This window comes from Carassius gibelio, chromosome A3 (assembly GCF_023724105.1).
Source record: "Carassius gibelio isolate Cgi1373 ecotype wild population from Czech Republic chromosome A3, carGib1.2-hapl.c, whole genome shotgun sequence".
NCBI classification, from domain to species: domain Eukaryota; kingdom Metazoa; phylum Chordata; class Actinopteri; order Cypriniformes; family Cyprinidae; genus Carassius; species Carassius gibelio.
In genome coordinates, this window is record NC_068373.1 from 23,607,254 (window position 1) to 23,623,291 (window position 16,038).

The window sequence follows — 16,038 nt, forward strand, 5'->3', positions numbered from 1 at the left end:
AGTTTTTCCAAGACTTCATTTTATATTTGCATATCAAGTAAATGTATCTTGACTTTCTGCTGTTTTCAGGCCTTAAATGGTCAGACGGTTTAATGAAGACCTGCAGAAACCCTGGTTGTGTCTTGATTCCATTTTTTTACATTCCTGTAGAACCTGAAAGTGTTCAGTGCTTTAGCAAGTATTCAACCCAAAATTCAAATGTGCCATTGAATGCTCTTAAAATTCCTAGCAGAAGACGGATGTCACCCTGAAGATCCAGTTGTCTTACATTTTCCCTTTGGTATTTCTAGTTCTTGAGGTAAGCTTTAAGGCAAACCGAAAAGTTGGCTTAGTCCCCTCAAAGAGAGAACTATGACATATCGCCACCGTATCCTCAAAGAAAGGCACTCCAGGTAATTCCATGGGGACCGTCCCTGTAAAACGTTCAGGATGTCATTGCCAGAAACCATTCCAGCAACCTTTCACATGACGTGGATTCAAAAATTCCAGTCCTCAGAGCTTTTTGCATGTTATTATGTGACTACGACACTTTGGACACTTGTGAACGACGTCTTTGCATCCATCCACGCAGAACGGGATTACACAGCAACCAGCTACACAACTACACAAGAAACAGTCCAGAACACAAATATGTCATGTTTAACCCTTAACAGAAATATAAACTGCTAATCGCAATGGAATAGTGGACATACATTAGACTAAAGCTAATAAAGTAAAATGTCAGAAGACAGAGTTCAACTCACCAAAAAAGAATGGAAATTAAACACACAATATAGGTCGCACTGCCAGCTTTGGTTGTTACGTCTGTGGTTACAAACTGGTGACAGTATGGACACTGCGTCTGAGATGAGTGTCGAGGTAGTTGCTGAACATCCAGAATCACCCGAGGAGCTGAGAGAAACAAACATGAGCCGCTTTCAAGAAGCTCTGGTCCGGTTGGATTTTGTATTTGCGTGGTTGTCTCTCATCTTAAAAAACACCTTACCTCACTTCAATTAAACTACTGTAGAAACTACTAACCTGGATAAGGTGGTGGACTCTCTATAATTATCACATCAGTTGAAACCGTTGTGTCTAAAACAATAAAAACATATGGACATAATGAAAATGCCATATGATCTATTCCTTCAAATACAAAAACAGAGGGCAAATTCCAAATGTTTAAGTGTATTTCCTAAATACTGTTCAACATATCAAACCTCAGAGTGTCATACCTATTAAAGGAGTCCTTCTTAAACTTCCTTGTTTATTCTCCAGTTGAATCTTCTTCTCAGAGAGAATATTAAGCTGCTCATCAATTTCTTTAAGTTCTTCGGTCTCTCTGGAATACTCTGTTGGTCACAAGATCTAGTGTGAGTTACATCAGTTTATCCCGACCCTTACATACAGAGAAGAAAATCGCTATGTTTGCATATATAACCAAATTCAAGAATAAGCTCTAAATGTCTTTCACTGTTTATTTGACTTCTCTTATCAAGTCGTTTCAGCTAATGGGACTCACGTTGCTCATTTTGGCCGTTGTTTCGCTTGAACTGGATGAGCATTGCCAGGATGTTGCGTTTGTCCATCAGCTGCTGTCTGCGAAAGGACAGCCGGTTCAGCTCCTCAGAAGTGTTCGTCAGCTGTTCTTCAGGCATGTTGAGGGTTGAGATGATGAGTCACTTAAACCTCCAAAAGCCTCAAACCTTCATACAGCGTCGCCTCTGAAATAGATAAATTAGTTTCACAACAAAACTTGATAGCTCTAGAGCGTCTAGTCAAGAATACAGGAGAATTGTTTAATACAATGGTTTATTCCTGATATGAGAACTCTACTTAACCCAAGTGCAATTACAATGGGAATCGACAATAAATATCTATATATAAAAAAATAAATAATAATAATTACCCATGTGTGCTGCAGCGTCTCTTCAGTTGCTCTTCACTTTGCAGTAATATGGAAATAAGAGCCTGGTTCACTGTACTGCAGTGGAACAGTATGAGGAACCTGTTCATAATATTTAAAGTGTGTGGTTTACCTGTATTTTACTAATAACTCTCAATCGTGACAAGGGTCTTAAACTACATGCATCTATTACGCATCTTAAAAACCAACATTAAAATACACTTTTGAAAACAACTCATTTTCATCATGTTCAGGTTTAATTGCTTTTAATCAATATAAAATAAACATCAAACACAACAATTATGACTTTAAAGCACTTTAGGAGACATGTTCTTCCAGTGAATCAGCTGCTTTGTGGAAGTATAGATGTTAATAACTAGGTGTTGTGCTTGCAAATGTGATGGTTTGGCTTTCTGTCTCAGTAAAAATGACAGCCTTTATAAAGTGTATTCTAAAAATAATTATTAAAGATACTTGTTACAATAATTGCTTTAACAAGTGTCCACCTTCACAGGATTAGGAAATAAACAAAGTTTTTACAAAAGCGTTTTTACTCGGGGTTCATGGTGACAATAGCTGGAGGTCACTGAAATGTTGCTATTCTATGGAAAATAACAGTTTAAAAGGCTACAAAGAAAATGTAAAAAAATATATAGAGAAAGAGATCTTTTTGTTGTTGTTGTTATTCCACAGAAAAAAATTGCAGTAAACAGTGTTTGGAACAGAACATCATGAGGGTTTTTTTTTTTTTTTTTTTTTGTGCAAACAATTCCTTTAAATATCTATTTACAAATGTGGCCTATTAAAGAAAACTGGCAATTGTCTCCATTCATTTCATCCTCAGTTTCTTCAAAAACGTCACTTCATCTCTGTTCCTGATCCCGTAGCTGAGGACAGAGGAAACACAATCACATCCAAAACATATCAGAATTCAAAGCACAGCTACTATTGTGTACAAAAATGAATAAAAGTCAACACATTTGAACAAAAGCAACAGGTTTTTTTGAACTCACTCCTTAAGCTTTCTTTTGTCATCTTCTAACTTTTCTGCATTGAAGACCAGATGAAATGTCCTCCACACATATTTCCTTGACAGAGAAAGTAGGTTAGGGTTGAAAGAAAAAATCCTATCCTGAATCACATCGCATACTTTTTTAACGTCTCACCAGCTGATGTGTTTGACACCCCCCTCTCGCTGTTGCTTCAGCTCCATATATCTGCGAATGGCTTTCTTCAGATCCAGAACCGTAGCAGACTGCACAACCACAATAGCTGTGAAGAGATTTGCTCCAGTTAGAATCAATACATGTATGACAGTGGGGACTAACAGCCAGAGAACTCACGCATGACTTCTCCATCAGCCTTACAAACACGAACAGTCATGGCTTGACCGTATTCCAGAGCCACCTGAGAGTTCACCTCCTCCAGTGTGACCTGAACATTTCAAAGAGCAGAAAATATTTAGAATTCTAGACATTATGGATTAATACATTCAGATATATAGCTTATTGTGATATTATTCTATTAAACCAATTATCTATCTATTATCTGATGGTCGACCTGGATTGGCAGGTCGCACAGTAAAGGGTCCTGCACCATCAGAGCCAGGCCTTCCTCAAAGATGTCAAGGAATTCAGAGTGGGGCAAGTCCTCCTCGTCCTCCTCTTCTTCTTCTTGCTCTTCTTTAATTTCATCGACAACACTTTTCTCCCCTAACTCGCCCTGGTCGACATTCTTTAGGGATCCTTCCTTTAATTCATCCATTTATAAACTGACAATAAGCGAAAACTATCCTGAAATACAAGACATTCAAGTGTCAGATTCTATTTTTATGTTTATTAAATTATTTGTCAATTTAAACCGAATTAAATTACATAGCCGGTCAATTATTTTGTAAAAAAAAAAAAAAAAAAAATTACATCTACAGTTCTGATACGTGCCAGCTGTCCTTATATCCACTTTTTTAACAAACACGCTATCGGAACATTTTTATGATGCACCAAACTTCAGTTCCGCATACGTTTTTGTATTATGACTTGATATCTCAGATACGTTTCTTTACATTTTAATATTTTTATTTAACATTTATATATTTTCTGACATGTCTAAGTATATATAAGACTATTATATGGCCAATAATTAATGTTTATTCGCGTTAATATTTCGTTTCTTGCCGAGCTCAGAATACTGAGGAACATTCACCCACCGCCATGTGTTTCCTGTAGCGAGAATGTGTGTAAACACCAACTTTGGTTGCATCATAAAATAACAGTATTTAGTATTCAGTATTATATATAACCGCTTGAAAATGCTGCTGTTTTGTCCAACCTGTGGGAATGTGTTAATCGTGGAAGAGGGGCAGAAATGCTTCAGATTCGCGTGTAATACATGTCCATATGTGCACAACATCACCAGGAAGGTAATGAGTTACTAATAACAGTTATACACTTTTTATTAAAATACGTTTCATTAAAATACGTGATAACCCGTGCTGTGTTTTGAATGGAACGCATTAAAATACGTTGAAGATGAAATGATAGGACATTATGATGCCAGCATATCTGATGACGTGAACCTTCGATTAAGATAACTGTTACGTGGGATAAAATTATTGTTCGCTTCCAACATATGTAACGTTAATATGTGGACATTCGATTCGATTGATTCGAATATTTACGATTAATGTTTATTCACATTATGACGATATAGCACACCACATTCGAATTAAACAATGTACATTTTCCATTCAAATGGAAAAAATTTCATTTTTTTGTTATTTTATATCATATATGAGTTTATTCGAACGCTGGAGAAATAATGTGATATTTTTTTATTTAGTTGCTGTATCTGAATATACATAACGTTACGTCCCTAATATGTACTATGCGATATGAAAAAGAGTACAAGATTAAATGACAATCACAACACGATGTAGTATGTCTGGATTACATTCACATGCACTACAAAGCAGTCTTTGGAATGATATAGGAGAGAAAGGACTCCTCAATTAGAACATTGACCAAAAATGCTGTCACTAGTTTTTGAGACTCTGTCAACATAAAACACACATATATCTGATCTAACTATTGATTATTTTGGCAGGTGAATAACAGGAAGTACCCCAAGCTGAAGGAGGTTGATGATGTTCTCGGGGGCTCTGCTGCTTGGGAAAATGTGGATTCCACTCCAGGTAAAACAGTGTATCCTAGTGCAATAAAAACACTACTTGTATGCCTAATGAATATTTGACGATACATTCTGGTGGCTTTAAATTAACATTTGTAATCCTTCTAGATTTGTTTTGAGGTGTAACACTTTCTCATTTTTTCTTTAAAGAACCTTGTCCAAAATGTGAGCACCCAAGGGCCTACTTTATGCAGATTCAGACTAGATCTGCCGATGAACCAATGACAACCTTCTACAAGTGCTGCAATATACAATGTGGGCATCGTTGGAGAGATTAAATCAGAGACCTCGGTTTCTGACTTTGAGGCTCAGAATATGTCCTCATAATAGAATATACGGTTTTCATCAGAAGATTTTATATTTATTTCTTGGAGCCAAAATGGTGGCTTTTATTTGGATTAAAAACCAGACACCATTTATTCATCAACTACTTTATTTTCACTATTATGAAATGTGAATGCATCATTATGACAGTAACTACATAATTTACAGCTTGGTTGTTCTGGCATGATGACTGTGTGTGTGTTTGTGCGTGCGTGTGCAAGTAAAAAAACAACTTCTCATATATAACACAGTTTATCTTTTTATTTGTTCAAATAATGAGTCCATACGTTTTGTTTTACATACACATTTAATTAAGACTTGAGTTGAGCATGGCATCTGGTGAAGTGCCATATACTATTCTCAAGGCATCTATCTACAGCTGCATTCATGTAACACAAGCTTGACATCTATTGTCTGCAACAGCATCAAGTCACTTCACAAAGCAAGTAGACCTACGTAGTCAAGAGCATATTAAATTAAAGGGAGCCAGACAGGATTGTGCAAGTAAAATCCCATCATGCATACATATTTACTGGAGATTATAACAGACATGTAGTTTTTGCAGATGATGGAGAGGTATCTTAATTATATTACAAGTCATGGGTGAGGGAATGAAATTATGGCAGATAGGATTAAGTAATTTTTTCAGTCAGAAAATAGTACATTGGGATTTCTGCTGGATATTTTGAAATCAGAACTGAATGTGGCTAAAGTTATTTCTGTAATGACTGCATATGGAATATAGAGCCAATGTCAGTGTTCACTGGACAGATCTGATTAAAAAGATAATATACAATGAGACACCAGGTTTATATCTATTTACAGACAGATTGCTACATGTTTCTTTTGTGTTAAATAGTACAATGGAAAAGTACGTAAAGTCTGATTGTGAAATAGCTATAATGTTGGCAGATTGTCTAACAGGTAAAAAGAATTAACTGAATCTTCTTTTGAAATTACACTATGTAACCTCTTAATAAGAAAGAAAATATATATATATATATATATATATATATATATATATATGTGTGTGTGTGTGTGTGTGTGTGTGTATTACTAAAGAGTGCAAACCATGTCGGTTATTTACCCAAAACAACTTGATCACCCTATAATAATCATTTATATTTTAGAGGTGTCGGGACGAATTTTGCGGGAAATTGCATATATCCATATACAGTACAGAAAAATATCTTCGCGTTTATGTTGTGAGAGAAGCAAGAAGCTGAAACTTTGTTGTCAAAACGAACAAGAGAAAATGGCCATGGATCATTCAAAACGGTATTCGCTATAGAAAAACCAAAGAAACCCCGCTCACCGATACAGCAGTGCGTCAAACTACATTCATCCACTTTAGAGGAGCAGAGCCGAAGCACAACCAAAACAATGTGTTATTCCGCGAGACGCATGCAGGTTTCTTTTCTTTTTTTAAACCGATACAAGGCCAAAGCTTACTAAGTGTAGTTTTAAACAAAAGATGAAAAAACAGACGTCTCAATATTGAGATATAGTGTCTAAGCACTGCTGCTGCTGTAGCCTTCGTACTAATTTCAGCAGTAAATCACATTTCTGAAAAGAACAAAATTTATAGAAAATATTTAGCTATTCAGAAATAGCCCTAACCAAATAAAGGAAAATCTTTGGATAATTCCATTCAAATCACAATCACAATCTGACCAGACAAACACACACACACACAAAAGGAAGATCAGGACAATCATCCTTTAAATCCCTGTGGCCTGTTGCACACAGTATTAATAAGCGAAGGGTTAATCTGCTTTGAGTTATGAAGCCCAGTTCAGCAACCAGCCCAGCGTGAGGGCACATATGGCCCAATAGAGCACTAGGCAAGATTAGAGTGTTGTCATACAGCCACCTTCATCATGCTGGTGAGCTCCAACAGCAAAGCAGAACAGCCTTTACCAAAAATGTATTCCCTTTTTGAAGACAACTTCACTACATCAAGTAGAAATAAAAATAATGACCTGAATAAAAGATGATAGTTTACAGAAGTCTCAAACAGCTTACTGACAAGACAGAACAGCTAGTATAGTTGTTTGAAAAACACCTTAGCTATAATTTTGATTCAAAGTTCTAAAATAAAATGTATATTGGTTGAATTCCACAAATATGTCCCTAGCATCACTGCATCCCATATTAAAGGAACAGTTGGGTAAAGCAATATGAATTATGGATTCTAATTTATTTCTGGAAGCAATGGTTTGAAGTTAAAAATGTCTTGATTTTTTTTTTTTTTACAAACACAGTTTGTAGATTACTCACATTACTTGTGAATTATTGTGATGTTTCTATCATCTGTTTGGACTCTCGTTCGGACGGCAGCCATTCACTGCTAAATTTCTCTAAATCTGTTGAATCCAATGAAGAAACAAACCCATCTACATCTTGAATGGCCTGAGAGTGAGTATATTTTCACCAAATTTTCATTTCTGGGTGAACTATTCCTTTAAAACACCATGAGCTTTAATGAAAGCTATTTAGCATCTCTAAATTATCAAATGTTATTTACATGGACATACAGATCCCTTTATCAACAGAAATCCTTCATCTAAAATGACATCTATACAACAATGCATGTTACACTGATAAGCATATCTCAAATCAACAGGAATTGAATCTTATCAACAAATCTAAGAAATTGAAAACAAAAGAGAAAGAAAACAATTTCCATAACATTTGCATATCATGCCAACTATAGAGACATTTTCACATGTAAAAGCAATCACGTTACCCCAGAACTTCAAAAGTCTCAGACCCAGCCATCTAAGACTTTAAACAATAATGCATAAAATAATAATCCTACAATCCAACAATACTGACCCTGCAGTGAACTTCATGTAGTTTCGCTACACACTAATATTCACAGATGAGCTTTTCAAGGTTAATGTTTTCACATATTCTCTAAATGTACACACTTAGCACTACTAAAAAAAAACAGTGCTTGGATGACACAATGTAAATGTCAATCATGCATCATATAAAACGTACCCATCCTTCAATGATTGCTAATAACCTCTGCTTAATTTTAGAGACATCAGTAACTATGTCAAGTGCCTGTACAAAATGATATATATGTTGGCAAAATGACCACAGAGAACAGAGGGAAATGAAAACGGGTCGTCTACACCCACCAGAACGAGGACACAGCATGATTGCTGATGGGATAAACTGTTAGCATATGCGCTTATATGTGTAAATATAGCCCTTGCAGTTTGGGCAAGTGTGTGTCACATCCTTGAGGTCATCCATGAAACAGGGGATCAAGCAGCAACCTAGATCACAACTGCAAAACAAAGACAAAAGTCAGAAGGAATCTCTAAGAGGTATCATAGGGCTCATTATGAATTAATTTATTCAAAACTAAATTAAAAATGCAATTCATGCACGCAATGACCTGAATACATCTCTTTTATTTTGAAAACTTAAATATTTCTGTGCCAAACTTAATTTACATCACTATTGACATGTTTGGAGTCAGTTTGATTTTTAAAAAGAAATTAACACTTTTTATCCAGCAAGGATGGATTAAATTGATCAAAGGTGAAAGTAAAGACTTTTACAATGTTACAAAAGATTTCTAATTCAAATAACTTCTGTTCTTTTGAACTGCACTTATCACGGTTAACACAAAAAAAAATATGAATGGTTTCTAACATTGATAATCATGAGAAATTTTTCTTGAGCAGCAAATCAGAATATTAGACTGATTTCTGAAGGATCATGTGACTGGACTAATGATGCTGAAAATTCAGCCTAGCATCACAGAAACAAACTACATTTTAAAATATATTCAAACTGAAAACAGACATTTTAAATTGCAATATTGCAATACTTTACTTTGATCAAATAAATGCAGACATGGTGAACATAAAAGCCTTCTTTCAAAAACTTGTTTAAAATAAATTACAAATGCCAGGGTGATGCAACTGTCCTGAAATCATAATGAAGAAAAAAAGCTTCATCGTAACCTTTTATTATTATTTCTTAGGAAAATGTATGTCTGCTAAATTCAACAAAATCCAAGATTAAGAAAAAAACATAACAAAAAGATGATATATATATATATATATATATATATATATATATATATATATATATATATATATATATATATATATATATATATATATATATAGTAATTTTATTTTGCTTTTGTCAGTTTTTTTAATATAGCTATCTTTTTTTTTCATTTCGGTTTTAGTTATTTTAGGAAATTAAGTTACACTAAATGAAAATGAGGAATGCTAAGTCAATGCAAAAATTAAGTACATATATTTCTTATGGTTGTGATTTGGTTTTCAAATATATCTATAATAACCCTGCAGAGGTCATATCAGATCACATTGTGCTGCTGAGTTCCACGGCTCACTTACCCCACAAAGAAGCAGAACATACAGATAAGAGTATTTGTGAAGCCGATGTCGTGCCTGATGCGGGTGACGATGGGTTGCTGGCAGTGTGGACAAACCGTCTGCACTGGAGCCGCTTGGAACATCTCCCCCTGTAGAACAGTCACGGTGGTGGTGGTGGCACCAGGAGGGGCGAGAACTGTGGCTGTGTGACCTGGAGCAAAGTGACTGGGCCCCGGGCCATAGTGCTCGGCTATCGGATGAGGAAAGTGTCCAGGTGGAGCATAGTAAACACCTGCAGCACATGAATGAATCTTAAAGATCCCTGCACACAATAGATCTTGTGGACAATGTAGCTTGTATCCATCTTCCATGTAACACACAAAAAAAGATATTTTGACGAATGTTCATATGGTCTCAGGCCCCATTGATGTCCATAGTATGGGCAAAAAATACTATGGAAGTCAATGGGAACCAAAACTGTTTGGTTCTTCAAAATATATTTTTTTGTGTTAGACAGAAGAAAGAAAGTCATACAGGTTTGGAATTACATGTTGGTGAGTAAATTATGCCAGTATATTTATTTATGCCTGAACTATTCCTTTGCAAGAATTCAGTTCGGAGCGAGTTATTAAATATCAATGGTAGATTACAAACACACACAAAAAAATTATACTGATTAATGTTCACCAATCAACCATTTTTTGACCAGAATGTGTATTTTAAAAAGTGAAACAGGTTTTGATTTATTTTGTAAGTTGCTCTTCTTTCTGAAATGCTAATGTTTCCGAATGACTGCTGATGCAATAGTGTGTCAGTTAGGAAGGCACACTCACCGTGAGGATGAGGCATGGGCATTGACATATGCACAGGTTTAGGCATGTGACCTTCTCCTGGGACATGCGGAGGAACAAAGCCAGGCTGAAGTGTGGCTTCATAAGGTGGAGGTCCATATTCTGGAGGCAGTGGATACCCATGTGGAGGTCCTGTCGTTACTGGAGCACTGGCTGCTGAGGAAACACAGCTTTATGTTAAATAAAAGAACTGGTGAGATGTGATCTGCTCATAATTAATTTTAAACATGCAGTGGTGTCCAAACATCTTTGACCACTAGTGAAATGACTGTATTAATTATTTTGCATTGTTTTTTAAAATAAAGTTTTCCTTAGAAATGACTATATCAGCATAACAATTTAAGTGAAAGATTGTATGTGACAAACGTCATGGGTTTAAAGTATAAATTAGTTTAAATGTCACTAAAAAGATTGGTTAAAATATAGCAGAATCATTTATATAACTTGTATTTGTATTATTCAAAAATTTTGTAGTTTTTTTTATAAAATTTCTGTGTATGCTATTTATTTTATATTAGGTCTATAGCATGGTGTATTTTTATTTGTTTATTTTTTTTTAACAAAAGATAAAGTGAGTAACTTTTTAAGTGAGTTTGTTGTTTGTACTTTTTTGTTGATTTCCATCCAAGCAGCTGACCCCATTTTATTAGCTAGTGAAAGTAAAATGCGCACAAGCATTTATAAGCTATTTAAAAGTGAAGGAAAGCGAGGAGAAGAGGGAAAACCCCAACGAACGCCCAATATATATATATATATATATATATATATATAGGCTGTGGAGGGTCAGAAAGCTCTCGGATTTCATCAAAAATATCTTAATTTGTGTTCAGAAGATGAACAAAGGTCGTATGGGTTTAAAACCACAAGTAATTAATGACTTTTATTAATGAATTAATGATTTTAATTTGTGGGTAAATTATCCCTTTAAGGGAAACATAACACTGTATTTACATACTGTGAGACTGTCTTCAAAGTAGGTTTAAAAACTATTTATTTTATGTTAATAGAGATCAGAAAAATATCAAGGAATTTACCAGGAACTGAAGGTTGTCCATTTTTCTCCCCAAGAAATGGGGCACTCGGGCCCCCGGGGTATGGAGGAGGGGGGTCACTGGACATGTTGGTTCCCTGGAAGGAGGCCAGAGATGGGAGCTCTCCTCACACTGTGCTGATGTTCAAGCAGTGTTTCTGAGGGGAACACAAACAGGCCACACGCATGGTTCAGTACCCAAACACTGTAATGTGATAGTGCTATCCCTGACTACTGTTGCCGAGGCATTTGAAGCACATCCACATATTTACAGAGACTCACTGCCTACATTCCCCTGAGACCACAAATAAAACCAAAGTGTCCATAATCATGAATGATCTGCCCTTACGAACACAGATTTTGTTTGCCCTTTAGACTAATAAGGGTCAGTTGGTCAAGCCATGTGCCTCATCGATACAGATCTGTATCCTAAATAAATAATAATACAGGTTATGAAATAAAAAACTGTTCTGCAAGACTGTCTATGATCATCTTTGAGTCAGATGTACAAGCTACATCAATATACTATATGATAAACCATTCAAAATAAAATATAATTATAAAAGGTTTGGGGGTCAGTAGTTTTTTTTTTTTTTTTTAAAGTAATTAAACCTTTTATTCAGCAAGGACAAATTATATTGACCAAAAGTGACAGTAAAGACATGTATGATGTTACAAGACATTACAGTACCCTGAAAACAAATCAACCGAACAATTGAGCAGAACAAACATTTTTAACAGTGAAAATAATAATAACATTCATTTACACTGTGTATATATATGTGTGTGTGTGTGTGTGTGTGTGAATTATATCTATTTCAAATATATGCTGTTCTTTTAAACTTTCTATGAGTGAAGGAATCCTGCAAAAAAAAAAGTCTCACAGTTTCTGCAAACATATTAAGCAGCAAAAGTGTTTTTAGCATTGATAATAATAATAAGAACTGTTAACTGATCAGCAAATCGGCATATTAGAATGATTTCTGAAGGATCATGTGACACTGAGGACTAGATTAATGACTGCTAAAAATCAGCTTTGACATCACAGGTATAAATAAGAATTAAATAAAAATATTTCAAAATGGAAAATAATAATATTCACAATATTTTGATAAAATAAAAGCAGCCTTGGTGAAGAAAAAAAAAGGACACATATGAATTATTTCTTTCATAACTATTTTTTTTAATCTTACCAACCTCAAACTTTTGAACAGTAGTATATAATGCATAACCCTCATAATAACATGTGCCTGAGTGGTGAGGTGCATCGTTCTCTCTGTCGGTTAAAAATTACCTAGTTAGTTCAACGTATCAAGATTCTTGTACCAGACAGCTATGAAAGCTAGAGATATAAAACAAAAGCAGACAAATAAAATAAGTAACTTGGATACAAAGCAATGTTACAAAATAAGATGCGATCTTCAGCATCTTGGGTGTAAGTATAGTTTGGGCCTTTGAGAATTCAAAGTAATAACATTTATAGTAGGAAAAACAATGGCACAGTATTCTTGGAAACTCTGATATGTAGGTCAAGACTAACTAGATGTCACACGATGACTGCTTTATGTGGAATATGTGTCATTTAGTTTCATTTTAGGAAAAATAAATGCAAATGAGAAACAAGATCATGGTGGTGAAAACAGCATCTCATTTGAAACCCAAATCGAAGTATAGACACTATGTTAATACTGTAGGTGTGTCCCCTTTCGTGACTCAGCAGGTGATATAACAGAAATGATCAAATTTGCATTTTCTTGGAATGATTGCCACCAGCCACTGGGGATGAAGCAGGAAATGCAAAAACAAAGGCATACTTTATGTGGAGCATATAAATGTTGTGTGAACCTAACGCCTGTTGGTTTATGAGAGTGATTTGCTGCTCAGTTCACATCCCATACTTGAGACACTGGAAATGGATTACACAGAATGTGCTCTCAATAAACACAAATTATGTTAACATAACTGATGCATTTCTCTCATGTGATTAGGGTATTTCAACTTCAATTTTAAAAAAAACAGATCTGATACAAACCAGTTGATGGCCTTCCTATTGATTACAAACATTAACACCGCATACACTAAAAAAAGCCTGTTGGGTCATTTTATTGTGTTATTTTTAAGTGCTGGGTCATATTTACTCTGAATACAAATGAAGAAACCCTCTCACACACCTACCCAGCGCTGAGTCAGTGTAACCCAATGTTGGGTAAACTTTGCCAAACTAGTTTCAAATGGATAGATTTATTAGCAGTCATTCTGTGTTCTGTCCTGAAGGAAAACATCCTGAGGGAAAACCTCCTGAATGAATGAAATTAAAGTTTGTATTACATTGCATTCCTATCAAATTATTATTCTACAAATAGGAAAACATCTGCAGTTCCACATATTTTACTTTTTTATGTAAGTTAATTAAGTTCTTTTAAGACCAAGAAAATTGCAATCTAATGTAAATGTCTTGTATTAGCAACGCTTCAAAGTTGTTGTTTTTTTTTTTCTGGTTTTAAGCACAAACTCACTTCATTTTTTTCATTTTTTCAGTTTGCATCTCATGTGAATGTATCTTGATTTAAGGATGTTTAAATATTTGCAATATAAAACAAATCAAACTACTGTGGAAGATTTTTTTTATGCATGCATGCATTATTTAATGGCTTGAATTTAAGACTTTCTGCTCACATATAAGACTCGCTTTTTTGCCTTAGCATATATAGTGGAAGGGAAAACTAAAACTTTTTAAGTCCCACAGAAGCCCTGGGTTATTCTGGTGCTTTCTGGAGTAGATGATGGCTCAAACAGAGATCAGTGATTATCCAACCTGCTTCATCTCCGCGAGCACTGATTGCATAAGACCACCCTAACCTTCACTGTTACTCAACTTTTACTGTGATTTACCATCACAAAGAACCAGCAAGCAAATTGCCATTTGTGTCAATAGTTACTGGCCTCATCATCAATGGAAGGAAAATCTAGTTACGGTTACTCTGGCTAAAATAAGCCCCGGTCTCTACACTAACCCCAAAAATAGCACACAAGTGTAGAATGACCATGTCCAGCTCTATTGCATACATGCAATCTTCATTCATCGCAGTAAGCAACAACAAGCCTGGCTAGCTAAGATGTCTCACTGTCCTTTATTCATATTAACATGGTAGCGAAGGATATCTGTTAAAAAAGCCACGAACAAATTTACAAACGAAAACCGTTTCACAGACGATAAACGATAGTAATTAAATTCCCTCGGTCATACTTGTAAATAACGCGCGAGCAGAGGCCTGACGGCTGCAGCTACGCTACCGGCGCACAGAACCACAGAGCCGGTTATATTCTGGCAACGAGCCGTTACCTTCTGTATCCTCGGTGATGATGGAAATATCAGCTCTGTGAACTTTTCGATGGTTTCTAACTCATACGTTGACGTTTGTAGCACCCCTTTTCCAACAACATCCGCTGCTGGGAAGGATTTGACGTAAACATGGGAGATGGGAGGAGTATGTGAATCCCACTGGTGAGTTGCATCTCCTACTATGACGAAGGCTTGGATAATTATTATTAATGAGGTTGCCTGAGAGGACGCTTTTTCACGGTTACCACGCAACGTCAGCATTACCTATTTAATATTCACATATATTAAGCCTTCGTCGTAGTTAGAGGTAAGTTACGGCTTTTTTAGTCGATGATAAAGAAAATCCATAAAGAATATTTCCTAATAATTATTTTCAGGGTTTATGTATATAACCAAACACTAACCTTCAAAGAGCATTGCATTTAGAACATTTCTTAATTTATTTATTAGTTAGTTATTTTAGGTTTTATTTATTTTAGTTATTTAATATTTATTATTATTTATTTTAGTTAGTTATTTTAGTTATTTTAGCCGAAAATTTATTTTTCATATATCAAATATATTATATATTATATTATATTATATATATTTTAATCATATATATTTTTTAATGCCAAAAATACATTACTGTCCTGATTACAGTGTATGGCTGTACGTGTGCATTTGTGGCTGCCTGCTCACAAAACTTACACACATGTACAGTTAAAACAAATATTTTTGAAACTGCAATTTGGACCTTCAACCCAATGGTTCCCATATTGCAGGTATTTCATGAATTGTTATGATCAAACACTTTCACTGTATAAATAAAATCTGATCAAGTATTGCTGGTCATTAAGAATAACTTACTAAGATACTAGCCTTGGTGTGATTGTTTATATATATATAATTTTGTTTTGTGACATTATAGCATATTGTTTTTGTTATTGATGTTCAGCTTTAAGTTAATATGAAGAAAATGCTGTGAGCTATGTATTGTAGATGCACAGAAACATCAAGAATCACTGCATGAATCTCAACCTGAAAATAAACAAAATCCTTTTTTCTGG

The 16,038-nt window shown here is 35.0% G+C and overlaps 3 protein-coding genes across 6 annotated transcripts; 1 reads left to right on the forward strand and 2 right to left on the reverse strand.

Annotated features, from left to right (window-relative positions):
- Nucleotides 1-2,134: 2,134 nt before the first annotated feature.
- Nucleotides 2,135-3,859, reverse strand: snrnp25 (small nuclear ribonucleoprotein 25). Of its 3 annotated transcripts, none has more exons than XM_052551024.1 (6): nucleotides 3,805-3,859; nucleotides 3,446-3,678; nucleotides 3,229-3,319; nucleotides 3,052-3,157; nucleotides 2,899-2,973; nucleotides 2,135-2,772 (listed from the first exon to the last, which is right to left on the reverse strand). In XM_052551024.1, the coding sequence occupies exons 2-6, from the start codon at nucleotides 3,647-3,649 to the stop codon at nucleotides 2,715-2,717; spliced, it is 534 nt and encodes a 177-aa protein (XP_052406984.1). In that variant the 5' UTR covers nucleotides 3,650-3,678; nucleotides 3,805-3,859; the 3' UTR covers nucleotides 2,135-2,714. The 3 variants fall into 3 exon arrangements, with proteins under 3 accessions (XP_052406984.1, XP_052406995.1, XP_052406974.1); XM_052551035.1 differs by lacking the exon at nucleotides 3,805-3,859 and adding an exon at nucleotides 3,760-3,801; XM_052551014.1 differs by lacking the exon at nucleotides 3,805-3,859 and having other exon boundaries at nucleotides 3,446-3,798.
- A 175-nt stretch (nucleotides 3,860-4,034) lies between these two features.
- LOC127952522 (DNA-directed RNA polymerase III subunit RPC10-like) lies at nucleotides 4,035-5,641 on the forward strand. The gene is made up of 3 exons (XM_052551049.1): nucleotides 4,035-4,304; nucleotides 4,988-5,075; nucleotides 5,222-5,641. Exons 1-3 carry the CDS (start codon nucleotides 4,194-4,196, stop codon nucleotides 5,347-5,349), a joined length of 327 nt encoding a protein of 108 aa, XP_052407009.1. The 5' UTR covers nucleotides 4,035-4,193; the 3' UTR covers nucleotides 5,350-5,641.
- On the reverse strand, nucleotides 5,639-15,143 carry LOC127952504 (cell death-inducing p53-target protein 1-like). Of its 2 annotated transcripts, none has more exons than XM_052551001.1 (5): nucleotides 14,990-15,143; nucleotides 11,651-11,804; nucleotides 10,599-10,769; nucleotides 9,787-10,057; nucleotides 5,639-8,696 (listed from the first exon to the last, which is right to left on the reverse strand). In XM_052551001.1, the coding sequence occupies exons 2-5, from the start codon at nucleotides 11,733-11,735 to the stop codon at nucleotides 8,585-8,587; spliced, it is 639 nt and encodes a 212-aa protein (XP_052406961.1). In that variant the 5' UTR covers nucleotides 11,736-11,804; nucleotides 14,990-15,143; the 3' UTR covers nucleotides 5,639-8,584. The 2 variants fall into 2 exon arrangements, with proteins under 2 accessions (XP_052406961.1, XP_052406952.1); XM_052550992.1 differs by having other exon boundaries at nucleotides 10,599-10,772.
- Between the last annotated feature and the right edge of the window lie 895 nt (nucleotides 15,144-16,038).

Excerpts from the sequence above, each read along its gene's own strand:
- snrnp25 (XM_052551024.1), bottom strand. The coding sequence starts at position 3,649 with ATGGATGAATTAAAGGAAGGATCCCTAAAGAATGTCGACCAGGGCGAG. Across the intron at positions 2,974-3,051 it reads GGTGTCAAACACATCAGCTG|GAAATATGTGTGGAGGACAT; the intron begins GTGAGACGTTAA and ends TTCTCTGTCAAG. Across the intron at positions 2,773-2,898 it reads GACAAAAGAAAGCTTAAGGA|CTACGGGATCAGGAACAGAG; the intron begins GTGAGTTCAAAA and ends CTCTGTCCTCAG.
- LOC127952522 (XM_052551049.1), top strand. The coding sequence starts at position 4,194 with ATGCTGCTGTTTTGTCCAACCTGTGGGAATGTGTTAATCGTGGAAGAG. Across the intron at positions 4,305-4,987 it reads TGCACAACATCACCAGGAAG|GTGAATAACAGGAAGTACCC; the intron begins GTAATGAGTTAC and ends TTATTTTGGCAG. Across the intron at positions 5,076-5,221 it reads AAATGTGGATTCCACTCCAG|AACCTTGTCCAAAATGTGAG; the intron begins GTAAAACAGTGT and ends TTTTCTTTAAAG.
- LOC127952504 (XM_052550992.1), bottom strand. The coding sequence starts at position 11,735 with ATGTCCAGTGACCCCCCTCCTCCATACCCCGGGGGCCCGAGTGCCCCA. Across the intron at positions 10,773-11,650 it reads TGGACAACCTTCAGTTCCTG|CAGCCAGTGCTCCAGTAACG; the intron begins GTAAATTCCTTG and ends GTGTTTCCTCAG. Across the intron at positions 10,058-10,598 it reads GCCCATGCCTCATCCTCACG|GTGTTTACTATGCTCCACCT; the intron begins GTGAGTGTGCCT and ends CATGTGCTGCAG.